Source organism: Rousettus aegyptiacus, unplaced genomic scaffold (assembly GCF_014176215.1).
Source record: "Rousettus aegyptiacus isolate mRouAeg1 unplaced genomic scaffold, mRouAeg1.p scaffold_m13_p_12, whole genome shotgun sequence".
NCBI lineage: Eukaryota > Metazoa > Chordata > Mammalia > Chiroptera > Pteropodidae > Rousettus > Rousettus aegyptiacus.
In genome coordinates, this window is record NW_023416287.1 from 9557501 (window position 1) to 9581260 (window position 23760).

Below are 23760 nucleotides of genomic sequence, written 5' to 3' on the forward strand. Positions count from 1 at the left end.
ATTGTATAGGGTTACCTGGCAGGCAGGCAGGCTTAGGATATGCTTCCTGTCCTGTTGGCCTCTGAGACCTTTGAAGAAAGCTGGTCTGTAGCTGTTTGGACTGATTCTCCCAGGGCCATTGGAGCGCCTCTTCTGGTGAGGAGTGGGCATCCACGAGGTGAAGAGAGACCTTTCTCCCTAGGGGCTGCCTTGGGTGGCTTTCTTGGTGTGGGACTGAGCTCCTGTCTTCCAGGGGGGCTGCCTCCGTGTCTGGGGAACCTTTCAGACAAAGCACTCGGGTCAGGCAAGGAAATTGTAGACGCAAAGCCTTGGCATCGGGAGACCGTGGCTGTTGTCTCAAGAACCGAAGCCAGCGCTGTCAAAAGGTGACCCTTGCAAAGGCTGATGGGATGAAGTCTTATCTCTTTTAGTCTCAATTATCTCGAAATCCACAGCATGGTGATCTAGGCTCAGTGAACACATGTTTGTTCCTGTATTTTGGCTTTTCTTGTGGTTTGGGAAATTCAGTGCTTCAGTTCCTACATGCCACAATCCTTGTCAGGGTTCCTTAGTTGTGAGCAGTGGAAGGCAGCTCTGGTTAGTTGGAGAGGAAGGTGGTCAGTTGGCTCACGGGGCCGATGGGAAGGCTGGAGATCGCAGGCTGCTTTGAGGAGTGGAACTAGTCTAGTTAGTATACAGCCTCTTCGGGATCAACAGGGCAAAGTCCCCAGGGAGAATTCCTTACAGTGTCATGTGTCTGCTCTTTGGTCAGGGAAGGGCTGGTGTCTGGACACCGAAAGAACACGGGTTGACCCTTCGGGCATCTTGGGACACTGGCAACATTATGCCCTCCTTGTGGGTCGAGAACAGGCTCCGAATTGTCTTATACTTGGGAAACTTAGAGACTGACTACTGGGGTCCGAATTTGTGCATCCTGTTCCTACATCTAGTCCGTATGACCTTTCAGGTTCTCTAACTGTATACTCCAGTTGCTAACACCCTCTTTCCCCTCACACGTGCTCAACTCGTGAGCTGCGTAATTCCCAGGCCAGTTATTGCCATTACTCCGGCCTTGGCATTTACCGGATCGTTTCCGTTCTCCGGAATCTAAGCTTTCAAGGTGCCAGGTTGACATTTGTGTATGAGGGTAACGATCAGCTGAAAGATGCTCAGGCGTGAATCAGAAGTACCGTTTAGATGTCGAGTGTGTTTGCTTTAGCTACACTTTTCTGAGTACTTATTAGGGCCCGGTATTATGTGTAAATGACTTCATTCGATTCTCATAATAATGCCATGAGAGGGGGTGTAGTTAGTCCCAGGGAACCGAGACTCAGAGGGATTGATAACGTGGCAAAGTGGAGCGCTGAGGTCAGATTTTATCTTTGATTTGAAACCTTTGTACTTGGTTGTGAGCTTTGTCCCAAGAGTTCCAAGTCAGGTGTCTGTCTGCGGGGGCCAGCAGGCAGACGGGTGAGTGTAGCTGGCATCTGGGGTGACGGGGCCTTTGGTGAACAGGAAAGGACCTGGGCTGTCGGGGGTGGATGCCTCCATCTGACTGATCGTGGACCAGCAGGAAACATGGCTTAGCTGGTGTTGCCAGCTGGGATTTTATCCTGTAAAAATGCCTGATAGAGGCGATCTGTGCCGCCCCAGCCCCCTTTCCGAAAGACAATGCATGAACCCATGAAACACATCTCCGGGTCAGAAGTGGCTGAGCGTTAATCAGTTTGCATTCTCTGCGCGAGAGAGGCTGGTCACACCGCACGGTTCAGGGCAGGATTTTGGCCACACTCTACAGGAGTCAGGACAAGCCCCTCGAAGTCCAGGGACTTGAATGAAGCCTGAGCAGTGACGGACTCCGCACATACAAAAGCTCCCCTCTCCGGGCTGCTTGTGTCTTTCTTACTCCTGCCGTGCACGCATTTTGCGGCCTCGACTGCAGTGTGCCGAGGCGAGGCTGCCAAGCCTGAAACCGTTTTTAAAATGTCTGCGTCATGTCACCCGTGCGAGGAAAGGCGCCCGTTGGAAACCGTGCACAGATGCAGCGGAAGCCCAAGATATCGACATCTCGAACAGTGTCATTCTTGCTGAGATTCGCCCGGGTAGGAATATGTTTTCTGAGACAGGATGCTTGGAGAAGATGCAATTACGGCAATTTGCTAACCAGCCCCAGACTTTAATTAGCACAGGAACCTCGTTCTCACTGTTGTATGTAAATTAAGACCCTTCCACAAAGGGATTGTTTATGAGGACAACAAGGAGCTGGAGACCTTCTGTCATTTTTTTTTTTCAAGGAAAACTCTTTAAGGAAATAAATCCCTAAACACTCTTAAATCACGGTGCGATGCAGAAGTGCCGAGAATTTTTCTTTAAAAAAAAAAAAAGAGCATCGGTATTTTTAACTCTCTTTTGGCTCTTCGGCATCTCCTACAGCCCAAGAAGTGCCATCCATGTACTGTGCGATGGAAAGAATTTATTTGCGAGTTAGATAGCTACCAGATTGTTCCTCTCCCAACAAGGTCTGAGATGCCCGAACTCTGAAGATGGCGGATAACGGCTTTCCAAGTTTTCTACCTTCTCTTGGCCAGCGTGGCATCCACTGTGCATCTGTTCACGGAATCCTGTCGGCACCGTCTGCGCGGCTGAGCTCTGGTTTGCTCGCGGAAAGCCTTGCGCTCACCCCGTTTTTTGAAGCCTGACCCCACGTTAATGCGTTTGGGTGACTCCCACGGTTCCAGGAGACTGGCATCTAAAGTGGGGCTGTTTTCAGCCTTCGTTTGAAAAGAACCGTCCCTTCCTTTTCCTCCTCCCAGTAAATGCCTGTGGAATGAACGTCCTAGGTCTGAGGCCTTTTAGGGATCCTGGCACTTTTTTTTTTTTTTTTTCGCCTGAACGTTTCAAATCATAGTTACTTTATTTGGGGCCATCGAAGGCGGATCCTTGACTGTTGACTTGAGAGGGCACGTCTGGAAAGGCCACGTCTCCTAGTAGGGGGTGAGTGCGGTGTTACAAGGCCCTCTCAACACCACCCCCCCCACCCCTACCCCCAACTCTTGTTCCCTCCACCCACCCCGGCTTTCCTGGGAACCTAGAGATCCAGCATTTCACAGACTTTTTTTTTTTAAACCACAGTTTTATTGAGATATAATTCACATGTTGTACAAGACTCTATTGTGCAACCATCACGGTGATCAATTTTAGAGCTTTGTTTACCATCCGGATGAAGCAGCCTCATCGCCATGAGCAGCCGCTCCCCATCGTCCCCTTACCCGAGCCCACGGCACCTGTCAGTCCACTTCTGTCTCTGTGGATGTGCTGATTTTGGACGGTTCATATACGTGGAATTGTATAGTGTGTGACCTTGTGTGTCTGACTTCTTTCACTTAGAATAATGTGTTCAGGGCTCATCCATCGATACTTGATTCCTTTTTATGGCAGAGTACTGTTCTATTGTGGATGCTCATTTTGTGTATCCATCCATCTGTCGACAGATGTTTCGTTCTTGCCACTTTTTTAGCTGATGAGAACATTCGTGAATGAGTAGTTGTGTGGATTGCGTTTTCCTTTCTCTTGGGTACAGACCTAGGTAGGAGTGGATGTGCAGGGGGTCGTTGGGTCACTCTGTTTAACCTCTGGAGGAATGCATGGCCTTTGGAAAGCACTCAGGTCTCTCCCACATTTATTCCCATGACCCTGCATCTTTTCGACTAGCATCTCTCCTATTTCTGGCCTCCTCTTTAAAGCTCGAGTTTTTAGGAGAAGGATCTGTACTTACGTCTGGGGCTCCTCGTCTGGGGCTCCCCGCTCCCACCTTGCCCTGCCAGCTGCATTGTGGCTTCGTCCTAGTCCCTCCCCGTTTTTGATCATTCCTAAGCTTCCTGCAGACTCCATGCTGCTTTTTCTGGTGCAGGTTTTCCATACTCATCTACTTTTATCTCCCAGACGAGTTGGGCGTCGCCGATCTTTCTCCTGGGAACCTCTTTCCCTTGGCTTTTTTGCCACTGTGATCCTGGTTTTCTTCCTCTCTTCCCCGGGCCCCTTCTCTTCTCTCCGGCCTTTACATGTTGGAGTTGTCGAAAGCTTGGCCCTGTGCGCATCTCCCCCAGCATGTTCTTTTTCCTGGGCGATCTCGCCCACATCTGTAGCTTTATGACTCACAGAGTTTTTATTTCCAATATAGATTTTTTTCCTGAGTCATGATGCAGGGGCCCCGCGTACTGCTCACCTGACCTCCCTACCTGTTGTTCATAGGTGTCTCAAACTCAACATGTCCACAGCCGATTTTACGGCTCAGCCTTCCCCTCAGAACACCTGCTTCTCTGCCATGACGAATAACACAGCACTCTGCCAGTTGGCTAGGACAGAGACATGAGACTTTTCTTCTGTTCTGTCCTTTTGCCTTTTTGTGTCCTTGCCTTATATAATATTATCATCCTAAAACGTCACTCCTCTGCACGCCGTCACCAGCGAATGCAGCATTCTTAGCTGGTCTCACCATCTCTGTGCATCCCACCTGCCCAGTCTTTCCGAAAGCTCGTTTCTTCTGGCTGTCCTCTCCTGCTGTAAACTCTTAAGTGCTTTTTTTTGGTTGGTTTTAGGATGAAGATCAAAATTCTAAAATCTTCATGTGCTGGTGTCTGCCCACCTTTCCAGCTTCCCCCCTCCATGCTTCTCCTTTTCGTTGTGCTCCAAGCCACAGGGATCTTTAAGGTCATCGAAAGAGCCACTGGGCGCCATCGGGCCTTTGCTCATGCCTGGACGATCCTCTCTTCACTTTTATCCTAACCTCTCACCCACATTGGTTCTAAGGCTTATCTAAGTGAGGGTGGGTCCTTCCTTCTGTTTTTGCATGTTTTATTTTGCTCTGTGCACACCATCTGACCACTGAGACTGTTCTGGTCGGTGCGCAGCAAATGTTTATTTTGAATTAATGAGTGAATGACTTGACTTTGTCTATTGGATGGATAGAACTGTTCTTCCAGGGAAGGAAGTAAAAACAGCCTTTCCACTAGAGAGGATGGCTTTGTTTCCAGCATAATCCATGCCTGGAAATAATTGTCCGAGCTCAAATATCTGCTCTCTCTCGGAAACTATTGGTGGCCTGTCTTTCCTTCCCCACAGGGACATACTCTTTGAAATGGTCCCCTTCCCTCTGATTTCTTTCCTTCCTGCGATATTCATACTACTTCTGTAGTAGGCCCTTTCCAAAACACAGTCCGATTGTCCTGTCTCCTGCTGTAGATTTCCAATGGCTCCTGAAAACCAGTCTTGAGTAGAGATTCAAGGCACTGCTCTGTGAGTCCTTTCCAGGCTCATGTCAGAGGCCCTGTAGAACCTGCCCACCCCATGTGGCCTGCCAGGTGTGTGCCGGTCCTGTGATGTGCCAGGGTCCCTCCTGCTCCTTGCCCAGTCGCACCTTTGGTGATCCTTCCCGATTGCTCTCCTTGAGGAACCCCCTTCCTCTCACCTTCTCTACATCCTTGGGGACCCAGGGCCCCCCTCTCTTTCTGAGCCTTCATTTATACCTCCAACAGTGGAGTCCTTTAGCTTCCAAATCAAAATCACCCTGGAAAGTCCCTTAAATTGCCCTGAAAGTACACTGATCACTTCTGACTGGACGTTTTTAGGCATACTCAAGGCTTAAGGATTTCCAAGCTAGGCTAAAGGAGGACTCAAAGGCAAGTCCATAGACACATTGCTGGGCATCCAATCACGATGCCCTTGAGGCATTTAGGGTGGGCAGAGGATTCCGTAGTGTCCTGCTGGCCTGCCAGGCTTCCTTCAGTGCCTGTTAAGTATTGAGCTTCCATAGCTATACTGTCCACATACAGCAGCCACTCACCACTGTATGTGGCTGTTTAAATTGACATTGAGAAAAGAAAATTCCTTCCTCTGTCTCGCCAGCCCATTTTACATGCCCAATAGCCACATGTGGCTAGAGGCCGCAGCATCAGGCAGCAGAGATATATAATGTTGCCATCAGTATAGAAAGTTCTGTTGGACAGCACTGCTTTAATGGTCTTATTTGATTTTATCTATCTGTCTATTTATTTTTAGGCGAGGCAATCCTTGGTTGACCTCACAGATTGCAAGGACCTTGTCATTTTACAATCTCCTTATTTTTTACGCCTACAGCACCTGGTCTACCTAGGTGGTCTCCCATCCAAGTGTTAACCAGGCCCGAGGATTGGGCTTGTTCAGGGCTGCATTGCCTAGACTGCTCTAATTATTTTTAACACATGAATGGATTTGTTGTGAGGGCTGTGCTGGGTGCTATAGGCAACAAATACCGAAATACTTAACCAGGGACTGGCATAGCTTGGAACATGCTCGGTGAACGATCATTGTATATGAGTCTTAAGTTTTGCTTGAGCCTCTTGGGCCCTGCCCTTTTAAGAGTAATTCTGCAAGGAGAGAACGTGGCTGGCCACCTTCTAGTCTTTCTAAGTTGGCGTTTCTTATTGAGGCCCCACTGAACTAACCTTCTGCCAGGCCCTTTGGTGTCTTGGCCTGGCCGAGGGAAAATATCACGAGATATGCTGACCCACTCTCTCCCCTGCTCTCCAGACACTCTGTTGTAAAATCCATCTGCTTGTGTGTCTCCTTGCCCCACCGATATGGGGGACTAGGTCCTTCTCAACTCTTTGACACACCTGGGGCTGGCAATTTTATAGTAGCTGCTCAGGAAGTGTTTTTGTTGAATAAAGAAATCTCTTCCAAGAAGTAACAACTAAATAACTTCAAGTTGAATATTGGCTTATTGGGTTTTCCTTTTCTTGTTGTTTTATTTTTCTTTTCAAATGATAAAATTAGTATATCTCCTTGCAGTAAACCAGACTACACAAAGAAAAAGCTAACAATCCGCCCCCCCCCAGGTTTTCTGTGTTAATAGTTTGCTGTTTTCCTGTGTACTTTTTACCCCCTCCGTGTTTATGAAAATATAAACAAACTTAAACCATCGTGGGGTTTTAAACTTTTTAGAACTTGGCCATTCTGGCAGAGCACCCCTTATCTCTCAGCCTTTTATGTCCCGTGTCCTCCTCCACTGTACTCTCCCTTTAAGGGATGTTCAAGGTTAAATTCAATTATCTAAAAATTAAGAGTAATGGAGACCTTGGTGAAGGGGTACAGCCTTCCATCTGAAGGGTGCAGCCTGGAGGGAGGGTGGTTCCATGTGGAAATGGTGCTGGATCATGTGATTGTTATTGTTGTTGTTTTGTTCTGTTTCGTTTAAGAGAAGCTAGAAATCTGGATTTCTAATTCTAAGTGCAGTTTCTCCTGATTTAACAACATTGATGGCTAACTCAAAATTTGAAAGTATTGCCCAGCTGTGGGTGGACTGGGTTCAGCCTGAGTTCCTTCATTGGGTCACCTCTGGCTCAGACAGTAGCTGTAAGTAGCTGTAAGTTCCCCGGATTTCCTGGTGATTGCATCCCTTCTCTGTCTCTGGATCATCTCATGGGCTGTCCCTAGGGCCGTCTTCTAAATAAGGCTGATCCGCTTTTGTCCTTTACCTCCTTAACCACCCTCCAGTAACTTCCCTGTCCCCCTACACAGCCTTCGGGGACTGTCTTTGAACTGGGTTGCTACTTCTTGGGATGGGAACAGATAATACTAGTTGTTGGTGAGAGCCTTTGACTAATGTGAATCTTTAAAATCTAGACTCATCTCAAGGATTAAGGGAGGTGTTGAAAAGAGATCTTCAGACTTAAGAGGGTCTGATAAGAAAAAGGGCAAAGAATCAGGACTGAAGGATTGGGTTGAATGGTCACTATAGTGGGGGAGTCTCCCAGTGAGGAGTATTTTCCCTGGAGAAAAAGATTTTTTTTTTTTTAAACGCTAAATGGTCTCAAAACATAGCTCTCCCTGGGAAGAAAGAACAGAGCTAGGAAATAGGTGGTCTGAGTAAACCTCATGAGTTTTCCCCTTTGGTTTCTTAGTAATTGTGTTTATTAGTTACATGGGCCCATCACCTCCAGGATAAGAATCTTTACTTAATCCCCTATTTTTGGGGGAAATGGGTACTTGAGGCAAGAAACAGGGACGGCTGAGAACCTGTTGAAAAGGGAACTTCCTGCTCTAGTTTCTTTCGGACCCTGAAATGGCCAGGGCTTTTTGTGTAATCTTCCCTGGTGACTTCACAGTTCTCCTACCTTCTTGCTTCGCCTCTGAGAAATTCTTAGACTGGGGAAGAAAAACTGGAGTTTCCTGTGAGTCAGGTCTGTTCAGCACACCTCACGGCTTTTTTAACCCTCTCCATTTAGCTGGTCAGATGAGTATTTTGGGGGCACCTCTGAGCCAGGTCGTTGTGTCCGGCACTGAGCTCACAGCGAAGAAGGAAAAAACAGATCAAGTTCAAGTTCTGGAGGAGACACAATAAACAAGTGAACCAGCAAAAAAAGAAAATGATTTCCGAGCATTTTCAGTTAGAGATGATTGCAGAGAAGGAAAAAAAGACTTCAAGATGATATAATAAAGGGGCTAGAGGCTAAGGTGGTTAGCTATAAGGAAGGTTTTTCTGGGGAGTGACATTTGAGCGCAGTACCCAACTATGGAGAGATTAGGCTTAGAACATTCTAGAAGGAGGGCTAACAAGTGCAAATGAGTTTAGCTTGTTTGAGGCCATTGTGTTTAGGGGTTAAGGGAATGGAGAGGAGAAAAGGTGAGCAGGGCCAGCCGGATCCCTAGGGGCATTGTAGATTTTATAAAATGTTGGGTGTCAAAGCCCCCTTGGTGGGTTTTAAGCTGGGGACTGTTTATCTTATTTAGGTTTGAAGAAGGCTGCTATATAGGAGCAAGTGAATAAATAGTCGCGGGGCTTGGATCTAGGTGGCAACTGAACTGGCAGAAGCGACGATGGGCAGGCAGGGAAGGACCACCCATCCGCAGAGCTCCTGCTCTGCTCCAGGCACCACGTAGGCACTCGCTTTCATCCCAACCCTTTGAGGCTTGGCATTCTCCATGCGTTTTGCAGAATGCTGGGATTCTGAGGCCAGCTTCTTAGGCTCCGTGCACCTCATCTGAGTAGGGAGGAGAGTGCCTTTGGGGAGGAGCCCTGGGGATGAAGGTCAATCTGGAAGGGCGGGGCTGGGACTGGGGCCCCCCCTGGAACGCTCTGCTTTGATCTGGGTGGAAATGCTTTCTAGCCTGGCCAGCCTGAGAGAGGACTTAAAATAAGTTTGTGATTCTCATCAATGAACCTTTTTCGGAAACAGGCTGGGAAGAGTGAGGCCTGGTGTAAATGGAGGTGAAAATACAAAAAGATTTGGGCAAACTGGTTTGAGATTTCTGGGATACTATCTTTTCTCTGCCGGGCTCCCCCTCCCCCACAGGGGAATCGTACTAGTTGTAGCTGGTGGTGCTTTGTGCCAGATGCTGTTTACTATGCACGCATTGTCTCATTTAACCCTAGCAACCCTTTTGAGTTGTGTTCTCACAGTTAACAGCTGAATTGACTGAGGGCACAGAGAGGCCGAGTAACTTGCCGAAGGACACACAGCTGTCAGGCGACAGGGCTTGGGTTGCGACCTAGTGGTGTGGCTCCAGAGCTCACACACCGGAACACTGGTGCTGTGTCGACCTTGGTGACAGGCACGCCCTTAGTGATGGAGAATGAGAAGGTGGGAAGTGGTGCTTACAGTCCTAGGGAAGCCAGGTAATTGGTGCAGTTTAAGGCTTGGGAGTGGGGCTGGGGTGAGGTGGGGTCCCTGGTCATTTTGCCTTGACCCCCTTGCCGTAATAACTTGAACTGCTTTGCTTCCTTGAGTCTCACCTGTAAAATGGGTCTACAGACGCCCTTCCTACTTCCTGAGATTCTTGGGAGGATGCACATAGACGCTTCTTAGTAAATAGTATTGCGAAGCATGAAGCCACTTAGAGGAGGAAAAAGAAATATTTCCCCAATATGTGTTCACACGTTTGGGGTATTTCTCCGCCTCTGTAACCAGTTTCTTATTCTACATTTCTCTGTTGAATGTGTTTTATGTTCTGTATTTACTAGTCACTTAATTGTGGGCTTGTTTTTCCCTGGGCCTCAGTTTTCTCATCAGTAAAACGGTCATGCTTAGCCCCGACCTCCTTGTGGAGCATGACAATTGGTATTTGTGTTTAGAACAGTGCCTCATAGCTAAGTGGTCAACAAAAGGGAGCTATTATTAGTATTACTTGTTTCTGGCTGTCCTCCTCCCATGGGGACGCGGATTTCCCTGACAGGTCCCCCAGGTAGGCCAGGTGTCTAGTAGTTATTGGCTCAGTGACTATTCGTTGACTGACTGGTCGCATTGTTTTCTTCCCTTTGAAATCTGAAGTTAAGCTGCCAGGTGAAACGTTAGGCATTGGTTTCCTACTTCATGGATGTAGATGCCTCCATGGGTGGTGGATTTACACAAGGTTAGACCTGACTGGCAGGTCACTGGAAATTGTTTCACACCAGTGTTTCTCAGCCTGGGTACTGTCGACGGGTTTGCACACATCACTCTTCGTTATGCGGCCGCCCTGGGTACCGTAGGGCGTGTAGCAAGCCGCAGCCCTAGCCTCTGTACCCGCTAGATGTTAGTAGCACTCCCTCTGTTTGCCTAGGTGTGACAATCAAACATGTCTTCGGATATTGCCGAGTGTCTCCTGGGGGACCTGGTTGAGAACCACTGCTTTACACTGTTCTGAACCCCTGAGCCCCTTAAAAGTGGCCCCTGAGTGCTCAGTGCCAGCGGCATGTTCTGAGCTCCTGGGTGTCAGGTGCAGATGTGGTGTCCCTGGTTGGGGCGGCGCCTGGTGTGTAGTGAGAGTTACCCAGATGTCAGTATCCGTTTCCCCGTGGCCATTTCAAATCTGTATCTTGCATCGTTAAATACACCAGTGTGATCAGAAAGGACTCCAAGAGCAGTCCAGCGTGTCCGGCTCTCCTGGCTGTTCCTGCCGCCCTCGGCAAGCCCAGGGCCCACGCAGCACCTGTTTCTTTCACCCGGGTTCTGTTTCTGGCCTTTCTTCTCCCCCCCCCCTTCCCCCACTTGGATTCTGTTCCATGCTTCTGCATAAGATGGGAGTCCTTCTTTAGGCCGTTTTAAGGCTGCATCACGAGGTTTTGCATCATTCCCGTCGATGACATTGAAGTTGCTGCTGTCTAGGCAGCTGCAGTGGCTGGGCCGGGCCATCCTCCTGTGCACTTGTGGGCATGTGGGCCACAGGACACATTCTTAGAATCCCCGCATTGATTTCCGGGTGATGTGTTAGCATCCTTTTGGCCGGGGCAATTTGGGTGACATTGTGGGTCTGAAATCTTTGCTTCCCCAAAGGAACATGACATGATGACTATAGACGGCCTATCCTTTCTTCCCCGGCCTATCCTTTCTTCCCTGGTATCTTAAGAGAATTTTCTTGTCTTCATTAATTAATCAAGAGGGGCCGTAGCCCACCCAGGACGTGGTGGGAAATGTTCATCGCCTGGTTATTAGCGACACCTGGCCCTTCCTTTGCACCTTTCCCAAAGCCTGTTCATTTCCCTTTTCTTCCCTCAGCCCACTTTTCTGCTTCATCTGCTGCCGCCCAGGCGGTCTTTTTGTTTCTAAATTGACCCTCTAATGCCACAGTTCCCCTCTGCTATTTGAAAGTCACCCACCGGCACCTGAGCTTTCCAGAACCTGAGCTGGCCCGGAGGGTGGGGCCCACTATACTTAAAGTCCCTGCGGCCTGGCTAAATCATGCTGCCGGGCTTCAGCCACCAGAACCAGCTCCTCCCGCGAACCTTCTCAGCCAGCTATGATGTAAAGGCCAAAGGCAGCCGGTTGCTCCACATTTTTCTTTGTGGTGGTTTGGCTGAGTTTTAAGGGCCGCAGAGATGTATGTATACACGTGGGACGCAGCCTTCTGGGCCTGCGGAGCGGGCGGGTGGGTGGGTGGGGTGCAGTGGTTTCTTGTAGGGAGCAAGGGCTCTGCTTCCCCCCCTCTTTGTAACATATGAAAAAGCTTGGCATTCTAGAGTCAGGAAATTCCTGTTGAGATGTTGTCGTTTTTCCAGAAGGCCTCGTCCCAGCCGAGGGGAGGGAGAAAGGGCTGCTGGGGCTGCCGTCGCCTCTGGTTGTCCAGGGCGAAACAGTGAAATTCATTGGTAAATCAGCCTCTTTTCCCTAAATTGGAGCAATTTCTGTCTTGCCAGGAGGGTTTGGAAGTTCACCTTTTACATATGAATATGCCCTTGAATCACCATTTCTGTATTATTGAGAGAGAGAGAGAGAGAGAGAGAGAGAGAGAGAGAGACTGAGACTATATGTAGTAGGAAGATGGTTTTCTCATTTCTAGGGGAGGCACACAGAACGAAAGATAATTTGGAACAATAAACCATTATTAAAAAAAAAAAACAAGAAAAACACCTTCAGAATGCAAAGCACCGCAAGTCCCTGCGATGTTCTCGGCCCAGCCGCAGAAACGGCTGCCGTGTGTTGTGTCGTTCACATCCAGTGAGATAAATGGCTCCTCAGTGCAGTGCAGTGCGCTGAAGACGTGCAGCTTCGCCGAGCTGCTGTCTGTCTCTCCTGGGTGATAAATGAGAGTCGAAAGCCCGGGGACATGAAAGCATGGCGCCCTGCCCTGGGCTGCCTGGTGGCAGAGAGGTGAGGGTGTCCTCGCCCGCTTGGGAGACGTAGTGCATACAAGACCTGGTCTGGCCTGGTAAGTGGTGACTCTTAGCCTGTCCTCTTCGCCTCTTCCTCCTCCCCCTGGGAGAGGCTGCTGAGGATCCGGAAGCAGGAATGTCTGCCGTGTGGGAGCCTCTGTTCTCTTTGAAAGAGAGACTAGGCCCTCTGAGCAGCAGAGCTTTCTCCATGGCAGGTAAGCACCGCTTCCCAGGGCTGCCTGCCCCTTGCTCGCGTGGTCTCTGAGGTAACTGGGGTTCCTGCCTTGACGTTCACTCCAGTTGAAAACTGACCTTTTGGTTCCGCTCCTTCATTTCCATTCCAGCCCTTCTTTTCTTGGTCTGGGGTTGAAGTTCATGTTCACATGTGGGAGACGCTTTAGAAGGCCAGCTTAGTGGGAGAGCCCCCTCTCCGAAGGAGGCTGTGGCTGACCCAGGTCAGCAGGCTGCAGCCTCGTCTCCAAGATGCTGTGGGTCGAGGAGGTGTTCAAGTGTGAGCAGATCATTCGCTCGAGAGTCGTTTTTTTCTCCTGTCCTTGTCACTTGGGCATTCTCTGCTGTGAGAAACAATTCGCCCCCTCCCCACCCCCCATCCTTTGCTCCTGATTTCTCATTTCTGTTTTAGGCCTGGAGGAAGGCCTGGGCTTTTGTTTCATTATGATGTAATTACTGGCTGGAGGGGGCCCTAAGATTCCTGGGGAGGGAGGCCTGTCTGGGTACCTACTCTGTCTCTGGGAAGTGCTTTGGAATGATTAACCATGTTCTGCTTTGCTGGTTCTGGGAGAGCAGTGCGTGGTCGTGTTTGACACAGGCCATGGCGAGAGCTGGCTGTTCCTGGGTGTGGTGGCTGTGATTGCACTTGGTGCGTGAGCCAGCGCAGGTCTCTGCCTCTGACCCTGCCGTCACAGCTCCCCGAGGAAACCCAGGACTTTGCAGCCTGATTGGAATGGAGAGACCACGTGATTCTGGTCTCCACTTTATGTAGCCTGGCATTTCCATAACTTTGAACTTGTGGCATTAATTTAAAATGTTCCTCTGAGAAACCGAGCTCTGTTTTTGGAGAGGGGTGGTGAAGGAGGAGGAATGATTGTTGGCTTAAAAAAAATAGCTACTATTTATTGAGCGCTGTCCTCTTTGCCAGGTGTTAGGCTAAGAGCTTGAGTTAACTCATTCGATCCTTTGATAAATCCACAAGAACCACGATCTCTATCTTATTGAAGAGCAGGGGCACAGGGAAGTGTAGTTGGTTTCTTAAGGCCACACTGCTGGGCAGTGGCCGAGCTAGGCACCCTGTCTGCGTCATCTGGACTGGATCTGTCAGAGTATGTGCCCCCAACTTCTGTGTGGGGTGACCATCTTGTCCTGGCTTGCTTGCAATCTGTCCATCTCCGGCCAGCCACCAGTTGGTCACCCTACTTCTGTGGCCTATGATGCCTGTTGGCTGAGTTTCTCTTGACATGCAGGCCCCAGCAGGCTTTACGTCGACATCATTAAGGAAATTAACGCCCACAAAAACACACCACGGGGCTGGTCCTTGTGGGGACAGGCTTGGCCCTTCAGCTGGGGCCCTTTCCCTCTCCAGAGGAGACAATTCCCTGGGAATGATGTGTCATTTCCTAGACTCTGGAGAATGGCGAGCGCTGTGACTCAGGTGCCGGATGTGGGTGGGGGTGGGTGTGCCTGCTGTGGCCTGTCGGGGAGGCTGGACAGACATTGGAAAGGAGTGTTGGGGGAGGGGAGATGGACATGGAGACCCCCTTCACCACCCCCAGCCTATTTCGTGGCATAGGCCAGGTTCTGTCACCACTGTTTTCCAAGATTGGGAGGTAAAGCGCTTCTTGGGGACTGCCTTTGAGGGAATGGCTTGCGGTATCAGTGAGTGACACACAGTGTTTCCACCTTTCTCCAAGCTCCTTGTTGAATTTCTCCCCCCACACCCCTCACCACTGTCCGCAGCTGAGAAAAGAAAAAGGCAAAACTGGAGTGTGCTCTTAAAAAACAGACCCTGAGTCAGGAAGTTGTCTTGTACAGAGCTGAGATAAGCCTCTGCCTGGCATGGGGCTGTGCCTGGGCCTTGGGGTCACACCACTGCCTGGGTTCAAATCCCAGGCCGGTCACTTGTGTGATCTTGGACAATGACTTAGAGGGCAGGACAGGGAAAGGCATTTCGAACACTGCCTGGTACGTTTGAGGTAATTTGCAGGTAATAAAGTCCGTCTTACCTGTTACTACTGTGGCTCAGGAAAGCTAGGAGGCTGGGTTATCTTGAAGGGAGGAGTCCGTTAAGTCAGGGGACATCTAGGAAGGGCTGAGTGGGATTATTTCTGGTGGCTTATAAGACACAGGTTCGGGAACCACATGCTTGGCTCCTAATACCCGTAGAGCTTCCCATATTATTAAGATTTCAGTGAAATGTCACAGGAGGGGAAAATTCTGCTGCTTCCTGCTGCAGACCAAGCTGTTCTCCCGAGTCATTGCTCTGTCCTCTGTCCTCTGGGCAGCTCTCTCCCTGGCCTGTTTAACTCCTTCAGAACCAGACTTATTTTGGGGGGAAGAGGGTGGAAGGCAGAGAGGAGTGCCCCTGGGCCAACCCAGGGGAATCACAGGTCCTGCTACTTACTACCTCACGGAACCATCTCTCAGTTCTGGGGTGAACCGTTTCCCTGGTGATTCAGGCTGCAGTGGCTTTTATCGTCTTGTTCCAAGTGTATAGATGAAATGTGTTTACCAATACCTCTTCATCAGAATGAAATCCTTAAAGAAGGAAAAAGAAAACTTGGCTTAGCTTTCCGAAAAAGGTTGTTAAGGTGGCTTTGTTACCTTGACTACAGCAAGGCCCACACTTAACCATTCTGTCACCGGTGGCCTGGCCCCCACTGGAGTGGGTAGGGTTTTGCTTTGTTTTGTTTTGTTTTTAGCCAAAATGCTGATCTGATACCTCAGACCTCCGAAAGACACTCAATCCAGCCAGCATTGCCCTTTTTTTTCTCCCTAAGAGCCTTTTTTTTTCTCCCTAAGAGCCTTCATTGAAAGCTTCTGTTGTTGACAGATGTGTCCGTTGTTCGGAATCTATTAAATTTCTACCCCTCGGATGCAGCTGCTGAATTCTCTCTCGTTAACTCTGGAGGGAGTCGGCGTGTTTGTAACCAGGAGCAAAATCAAGGGTTTCTGTGTCTGCCTGAGACTAGAGGTTTGGAATTCTTTCCTGTTCGGGCACCTCTAGCTGAGCTGGATCCGGGTTTCCCCCTTCTGATGCCTGCTGGACTTGGGCAAAACTTCTTCCCCAGCTCTAAATTGCTTACGAGTGTGTTCATTCCTAGTGACCACCCCATCCTCCAATTTCTCATGAAATTAGAGGATTTGAAAGTTCAAGAGGGATCTTATGACTCTAGCTCTGGACTTTTTAATCTTTACTGCTGGCAATGCCTTTGAGGAGGTGAGGTGGGTGTGACCCTTCTTCCTAGGAAATTGCATCCACCTACAGAACTGTGGCACGTGGGTCACAGGTCCCTGAATGGAGCATGTTCTTGGGCTCCAGGTAAGGGGTTCTGGTCTGGCTCCTTTCTCTCCTCTCTTCCCATTTTGCATATGGGAGACTCTCTTGGGGTTGTTGCCTGTTTAGCTGTCCTCATTCTCTCATCTTTATTGTTCTCATTGCATCCTTCCTTGAGAAACTATTTCCTCAGTCCCGAGCTAGCCCCTCTAGGTAGCAGTGGGAGGGAGAGGAGGTCGCCTAGGCTTGAGAACTCAGACTCCATCCCCCAAACACACACCCTAGAGCATGTCAAAAGAGCCTGTCCGAATCCTCCAGAGGGCACGTCAAACCACAGGTGGCCGGGCCCTTCCTACACGGCGTGGGGCCTGAGAACGCACATTTCCAGCACATTCCCAGGGGAAGCTGCTGCTGCTAGCGTGAGGACTGTGCGCCTGGGACCCATCGTCCTGGGGGGGTGTCTCAGCTGCAGGCGGGGAACGTAGACAGCTCAAGGAGGCGCTGGTGCCCTTTGTGGCTTTAATGCCGACTGGGTGTGGGTTCGCCCGCCGTGTCCCCCATTCCCACACAGCAGCACCACTCCTGGGGGCGTCTGGGAGGTCCGTGGGAGTGCTCCTCGTTGTCGCAGTGTTGAGTACTGATGGCATTGAGTGGGAGCAAGCCGAGGTTGTCCTTGGAATTAGGGAGCGCTGCCCCTCCCAGAACCCAGGAATGACTTTTGATTGAGAAACATCAAAACACACTGTTTTTTTCCCGAGGTGCCCAAATGCTCCCCTTGGTGTGTCTGGCCTCCTATACTTTCCTTCTTTCAAAATCTACCCACAGATGGGACAAAACATATAACATCCAAACCTGTGGCCAGTTGCTTTCGGTTCTTGCCGGGTCAGGATGCCATTTCTTTTGGGACGCACCTCCTTTGAGCGCCCCCCCAAACACCTCAGACACCTTGAGCAAAGGTATTTGGGCTTCTCAGATCCACGCAGAAGAAATCCCAACTCACCTTCCTTCGGTCCACAAACCTGCAGTGATCGGCCCCAACTTGGTCCATCTGGTGACATTTTTTTTTTTTATCCTGAATCAGGCCTCTGTCATGCGCTCATTACCAGCTTTGGTTTGTGCCTGCTGCCTTTTTTATGTGAAACGAAACCTTCCACGTACTTCGTTTCTCATTTCATTTTGACACAGTAGTCCTGGCACGTGGTAAATAAAGTCACGAGGGTACACAGTGAAAAATAATGCCTTGCCCGGACCCCTGCAGGCTCCCCTTTCCTGAGGCGACCAACTACCAGCCCCCATTGAGAGCCCTATCATACTCCTCATGTTCATCCAGGAATGTGCTAGGTTTATGCAAACGGTGACAGATTACATCTGTGTGTGTGTGTGTGAGTGTGTGTGTGAATGCACTAGCCGCGTGTCGCTTTTTTTAACCTGATGCAGAAGCTTGGTGGTCGTCATGCATCAGTTTGCGTCGAGGGGCCTCGTTGCTCTTAATGGCTGCAGAGTACTCTGCCGTGTGGCTCTGGCGCAGTACCAGACCAGCCGGGTCCCCTCTCCTGGACATCGTGTCTTCTCTGGCCTCAGGCAGAGCACACAGCGCCCTGGTGGAATCATCGTGCGTGTGCTTCGTGCTCCTGCGGCTGTGGCTATGGACTGTGTTTCTGGGAGCAGACAGTTGGGTCAGAGACTCTGTGGAGGGGGGACAGTCCTCACGTTGATGATGGAGGAGGGGGGGGTTGGTGAGGATCCCTGCTGGAACGAGGGGAGGTTTTCTCTAGGGAGCGAGCCAATCCCCGGCTGCACCATTTGAGTGAGTCCTCTCACTAACTAGCTCTTGTGTGCCTCTGGGCCAATCCTTCGGGCTCTCCTGGCCTCCTTTTTGATGTCTGTGGGGTGACCCCCTGAACTCTGGGGTCTGTTCTCCTCAAGGCGCCTGTGGTTAGTGTTTAATTTGCTCTCGGGGCTGTGTCTCCTGGACGTTCGTTCAGGATTTTCCTGAGGCCTGTCTGGCGAGACTGGAGAGTTCCATCCTGTGGACTGGAGTTTGTGACAACAGCAGCTCATTGTCCCCCTGTGTGAGCCTGCCGGAAGGTGCTCCGCCTTTCAGTCCAGAGCAGGCCACCGGGAGGCCTTGCATGTGGCCATATCGGACCCTGTTAATCTGCCCCCTGTGGCCCCCGTCCAGACACAGGATGGTGACATACGGTACAGCCTGCCTGCGGGGACTTGCCTGAGAGTTAAAACTGGAGGAGGAACGTCGTCGGGCTATCTTCGGGGGATAATCATATTTCTGGATTCCATAGCCCATCTTATCTGTCGCCTGTGCTCTTGGCGTAGCGCGCTCTCCTGGTGCCCGTGGCTTCCAGCCCTCAGCATGTGAGGCGGGCCAGGCCGTGCCAGTATATCTGTCACCCCTAAGCTCACCTGACGGCCATCAGGCATGGAATGGATCCGCGTCCTTGCAGGTGATGAGTGGGTGGTGGCGGAAGTGTATGTGTGTTTAAACGAGATCCTGGGAGAATTAAAATAGAAAGGAGTGGGTGAGAAAGGTGGGGTTGGCATTTTACGGATGGGGGGAATCAGCGAGACTGTGCTTCGTGTTGACCTCTTCGGAGGAGAGTTGCAAGCATAATGCCTCCTGGCAAGGGGGCCCTGAGGATTTTCGGGTGGGTTATGTCCTTTCCGCATAGTCACACATCGTTAGCCTGACAGACACGAATAAATGTTGTCTTCCACCAAAAAGTATGTTTGCCATTGTTTTCTGGAATCACGTGGCTTTTTATGGTTTCCTGCTTTTGCCATCAGGAACAGGATGTGAAGAAGAAATATTTCTTTGGGTTTAGGACAGTACTGGTGCCCGTGTGACAACTCGTGGTCGCTGGGTCACGGCCTCGTCAACAGGGACAGTAGGGAAGGGTGGGGATTGTGGCAAAATGGAAGGCACATTTCCATCTAAAAATTTGCTGGCTGGTATTTAATTATCCATTGCCGTAGGCCTTGGAGGCTCTGATCTGTTATTTTATTTTTAAAAGAAAAGCCACAAATCTACATTATTTTGTGAAGTCTCCCAGTTCGGGCAGTGAATTAAAATTTTTACAAAAATGTTACGTAGGGCAAAGAAAGACTGACTGTCTGACCTTTGTCTGAAACAGTCAGTAAAAGGGGTTTTGGGGGGAAGTGTATCCCTGGATGGGGGCACACCGACAGGGCGTGCATGGGTTTGGAGACAGGATGCCTCGTGCCCTACACGGCCAGGGCCTCCCCGACTGCTTTAAAATGTGTGGTCCTGTGTGTCTCTTTTCAGATCCTGGCTCCACAGAGAGAACAGCCCAGAAAAGGAAGTTCCCCAGCCCTCCTCATTCTTCCAATGGCCACTCGCCACAGGACACATCCACAAGCCCCATTAAAAAGAAAAAGAAACCTGGCTTACTGAACAATAACAATAAGGAGCAGGTAAAGGGCCACTGAGGGTGTTGCCCACACCAGCGTGACAAAGGCTGTAGTGATGACAAGCGCTGCAGCGCCCCGGGTTTTGTGGATAAGCCGGAGTTCATTTATTTAGCAGGCTGCCTCACACCGGCTATCATTTGCATAGGGCAAAAAGGGCAGCTCAAAACGGGCCCGTGTAGAAATTTCTCGTGGGTTTTCAGATCTGGTTTGGGGACAGGGCAGTGACCCAGATGAGAAGAATAATGTGTTTTTAGGGTTTGGGGCTTTTCTTTGGGTTTCTTTTCCACGCTTTAGGCCTGAGGGTCTTTCCCTTGGGCACCAGCCTCTGCCTGGTGTTTGTGTGGCGGAGGCAGGCCAGACTCCTTTCTGGTCTCAGTTTTCTCATCTGTAAAAATAATGGATTTAGGTCTGTGGCGAGAGACCACTGTTCTCCCCACCTCCCCACCGATGCTCACTGTCAACTTCGGTAATTGGTCACCATTCTCTGGTAATTGGTCATTGTGCTTAGACCCTGGGCAGCAGACCCCACCCTCCCTGGCAGCCAGGACTAGTCAAGGAGATGTGACCATCTATCTATTCGTCATTTTGGATCTTGTCTAAGGAATCTTCCAGCTTTAAAATACTCTGATGCAGGCTAGATATATTTCCCATTTGGGGTGAAAAAAAAATGAAATTTAAAAAAAAAAAAAAAAGACCATGAGGCCCGAACTCCTCGTATCAGAGGAAGCAGGAAGCCCACTGGTTCAGGTACCACTTCAGGCACAGATTCTTCCTGACATATTCTTGCATTTCATGGGTGAAGCCATGCTGAACTGGGCTCTGGGGATTCGAGGTTGAATAAAACAAGGTTGTTGCTTTCACGAGACGAGACCCAGCAACGGTTAAATGCCCAGGACTGTGAGAGGGGCACTTTTCCGCGCACTAATCTATTTTCATTCCAAAATTATAGAGCGGAATGCCAGCTCTGGCTTTGCTCTGCGCCTGTGGGCGAGTTAACCTCTTTGTGCCTAGTTTTCCCATCAACTAAATGGGAATAATGATGCTATTGCTATGGATTTCATAGGGTTGTTGTGAAGAGGAATTGAGCTAAATTATATTAAAAAAACCCAAACCAATAATAAAAACGAAGCCTGGCCCTATGCTAAGTAGGCAGTCACACAAACTATATATGAAATAATTTAGCAACAGGTCTAGAAATGTTCTCGACCTGCGTCGTTCATTGTGACAGCCACAAGCCACGTGTGGCCATTGAACATTCGCGAGTGGCAAATGTGACCGAGAGGCTGACTTTCTAATTTAATTTAAATTTATCTGTGGCTGCAGCTACCGTGTGGGTCAGTGTAGGTCTAACGAATAGGGAGTCTCATAACAGGAGAAGAAACCATTGTGTTCTAAGTGAATTTCTGGGAGGAACTACAATTTGAAAAACGCACGTAAGTGTTGGTGATAGTAATTCCAAAACCAGTGCTTACAGCTAGCTAGCCGTTTCCTCTTGTAAGCTCTTTCCTGTGTTAAACTTTTCTAAAACCAATTTCTTTTAAATTGAGCTACAATTGACACGTGGCATTATTATTAGATTCAGCTGTCTTGTGTTAGTCTTCATGTTTATAATAACTGTGAGGTAGGGCTATCATCAGCCCCATTTTACAGATCAGAACGTGGAGGTTCCAGCAGGTTAAAATTGCCTCCTGGGAGGCCTCAGAGCACGTTTAGGTCGGCCTGTCACCCAGAAGCCATACGATAACTGCTGGGATTAAAGGCCGAAAAAGAGAAATACGCTCGTGAGCCCCTATCTGTCCGTTAAGAATTGGTTCGCGTCTCTCTTTCTGGAAACTGATCCACTTGGGCAGTTCACACGTTTTTGCCTTTCCCTCCCCACCCATGTGTTCCTAGCATTTCTGTAACACTTACGCCTTGTGACCACAATGATGTGTTTGTAAATCTGTGTCCCCTCTTGACTAAGCAGCCTCAGAAAGGTGGCCAGGGTCTGGCAGCTACTGTTGCCCAGAGTTTGACACAGGGCGGGAGCTTAGGAATACAGAATGAGCTTAGGAGATGGAAAATAGCAGAGCGAGGGTGACTGGGCATCGGGCGCGATTATGCTCCTGAATTATCTGTCATCTTCAGTACCGATACAAGAGTTTACAGGACCGTGGCACTGGAGAGAACTGTTCCCGACCTGGAGACCTGGCTTTTTCTAGCCCCGCTGCTTCTGGGGAACTTGCTGTGTGACCTTGTCCGTTGCTTTCCTATCTCTGAGCTTCAGGTACATTGTAAAATAGGGGTTTGGACTGCGAACATTATCAGGTTGATTGTAGGTTTGTTTTTTCAGATCCAAAACTCCCTGGGGCTGAACAGCCAGGAGTTGGCAAAGGAGAAAAAGCCTTAACTATCAAGAGAAGAAATCGCTGACTGACCTTTGACTCTATAATTCATTCTAGCGTATGATGTTTGCATGGTGGGGGCGACCTCCCTCCTGCATGATCCGCTTTCCTAAGGGGAAACTTAAATCCTTTATATAAAAAAAATTCATCTGGATATTTTTCCTTTTCCATCCCTGCACCTGTCTCCTTTTAGAAATTATGGAATTAAAAATTGATAGAATTTAAAACCAAATCATAGGTTGCAAATGCTGTGTTTGATCAACATAATTCCTATCAGTCACCAGCATTTGAAGAGCATGCAATTCCAGATAACCTGTGTATCTGGGTTCTTCAGAACTTAGAAGAATCCAGCGATAGCTCAAGCTCACTGGGTCCTGTCCCTTTAGATGCAGGGCCTGTGTGCTCCGGTTTTCCGCACTCCCTACCCCTCCCTATCGTGTCGTATCCTGCCTGCTTCCCTCATTCCGTCTGCGTCTGGCTCTTAGGCATTCGCGTTCTTTTGATGGTTGGCATATGTTGAGGTCCTCCATCTCTTTCCTCTTTATCTTCTCTCTAATTTATTTTCTGTATTCCAGTGTTTTAAAAAGAAAGCCATTGTAACAACAACAACAACAACAAAAAACGTATTTTTCCTCATGGGTGAAACTTTTTATTACCAAGTAGAGATAGGGGTTGAGTTTTCAAGTTTGGACCCTGTTTCACCCATTTTTCATATATTAGGAATTTAATATTTTTAGGGGAGTTTTAAGAAGAGCTTTAAAAAATACTTGAGTTTTAGGGGGACAAGTATTCTGAGGCTTATAATTAATTTGTAATGCCTGTGGTCCAGTGGTTTTACCTCTGGCGGATGTTGAGGGGACCCCCCCCCCCAAGCCCAGAAGGATGCTTCATGGAGGAGGGTCAGGCTGCCAAATATCCTTCAGTAGATGGAACAAGAACTATCTTGTCCCCAAATGACATGAGAGCCTTTGCTGAAAAATACCTCTCATCTTTAGTTCTTGGGATGTTTGAGTTTGAAGAGTCCTTTTGAAGATTTTCTCCTCCCTCCTTTCCTCCTATCCTCATCAGAAGGGTGAGAAATAACCTGCTAACAGATTTGTATGATTTGGCCTTAGGTATACCTTTGATCAAATATAGCAGAGAAAGTCACGAGGCTCCTTTACCTCCTCTGTGTGTACATATCACAAATAGGTGGGCTAGGACGTACCTGGTTGGGCCCAGGCATTGCCTTAAAAACTCGGACATTCCACAGAAGTCCTTTGTTGGACAGGAGTGCAGTTATGTTAACAATTGAGCCAGCTCAGGGAACAGCAGGATTGCTGGAATGTTCCCAAGATCGGGCAGCAGTGATAGATAGTATGTACCTGCTTAATTGCCTTGGTCACTGGAGCTGAGTGGAGCTGCCCCCTTAGGGTGGGTGTGAGCTCTGCCTCTCCCTGCTGTCTCCCGGGTCAAGGGTGAATGCCCGTGCCATTCCTGACACTGTACGGCTAGGCAGTTTGTCTCAGAGACGCACTTTGCAAAACCCGTACTTTAATCAAATGCAGAAGAACAAAAGCTGGAGCAGGGACTATTTTCATTTATTTATGTTACCGATGTGGCCCCAATAGGAATTTGACATGGCCAGTAGCCTGTTTTTGTAAACAAAGTTTTATTGCGCCATTCATTCACATATTTTGTGCTGCAGTGGCAGAGTTGAGTCACGGTGGCTGAGACCACACCGGACCCCGCAAAGCCTTAGCTATTTACGATCTTTATAGAATCCTTTGTAGAAAACGTTTGCCAGCTCCTGGTGTAAACTAAGGTATTCAGAAGTGACGGAACAAGCCTAT

General features: G+C 49.2%; 1 protein-coding gene across 28 annotated transcripts in view; it reads left to right on the forward strand.

Annotated features, from left to right (window-relative positions):
* Positions 1-23760, forward strand: part of ZMYND8 (zinc finger MYND-type containing 8) — a 105448-nt gene that overhangs the window by 13984 nt on the left and 67704 nt on the right. For 26 of the 28 annotated variants that reach the window (XM_016121198.2, XM_016121207.2, XM_036229315.1 and 23 more), the window contains one exon: positions 19399-19547. In XM_016121198.2, coding sequence (XP_015976684.2) covers positions 19399-19547 — 149 coding nt within the window. Of the gene's footprint in view, positions 1-12230; positions 12802-18279; positions 18560-19398; positions 19548-23760 lie in introns of those variants that run through there. The other 2 variants (XM_036229319.1, XM_036229316.1) reach the window with 2 other exon arrangements.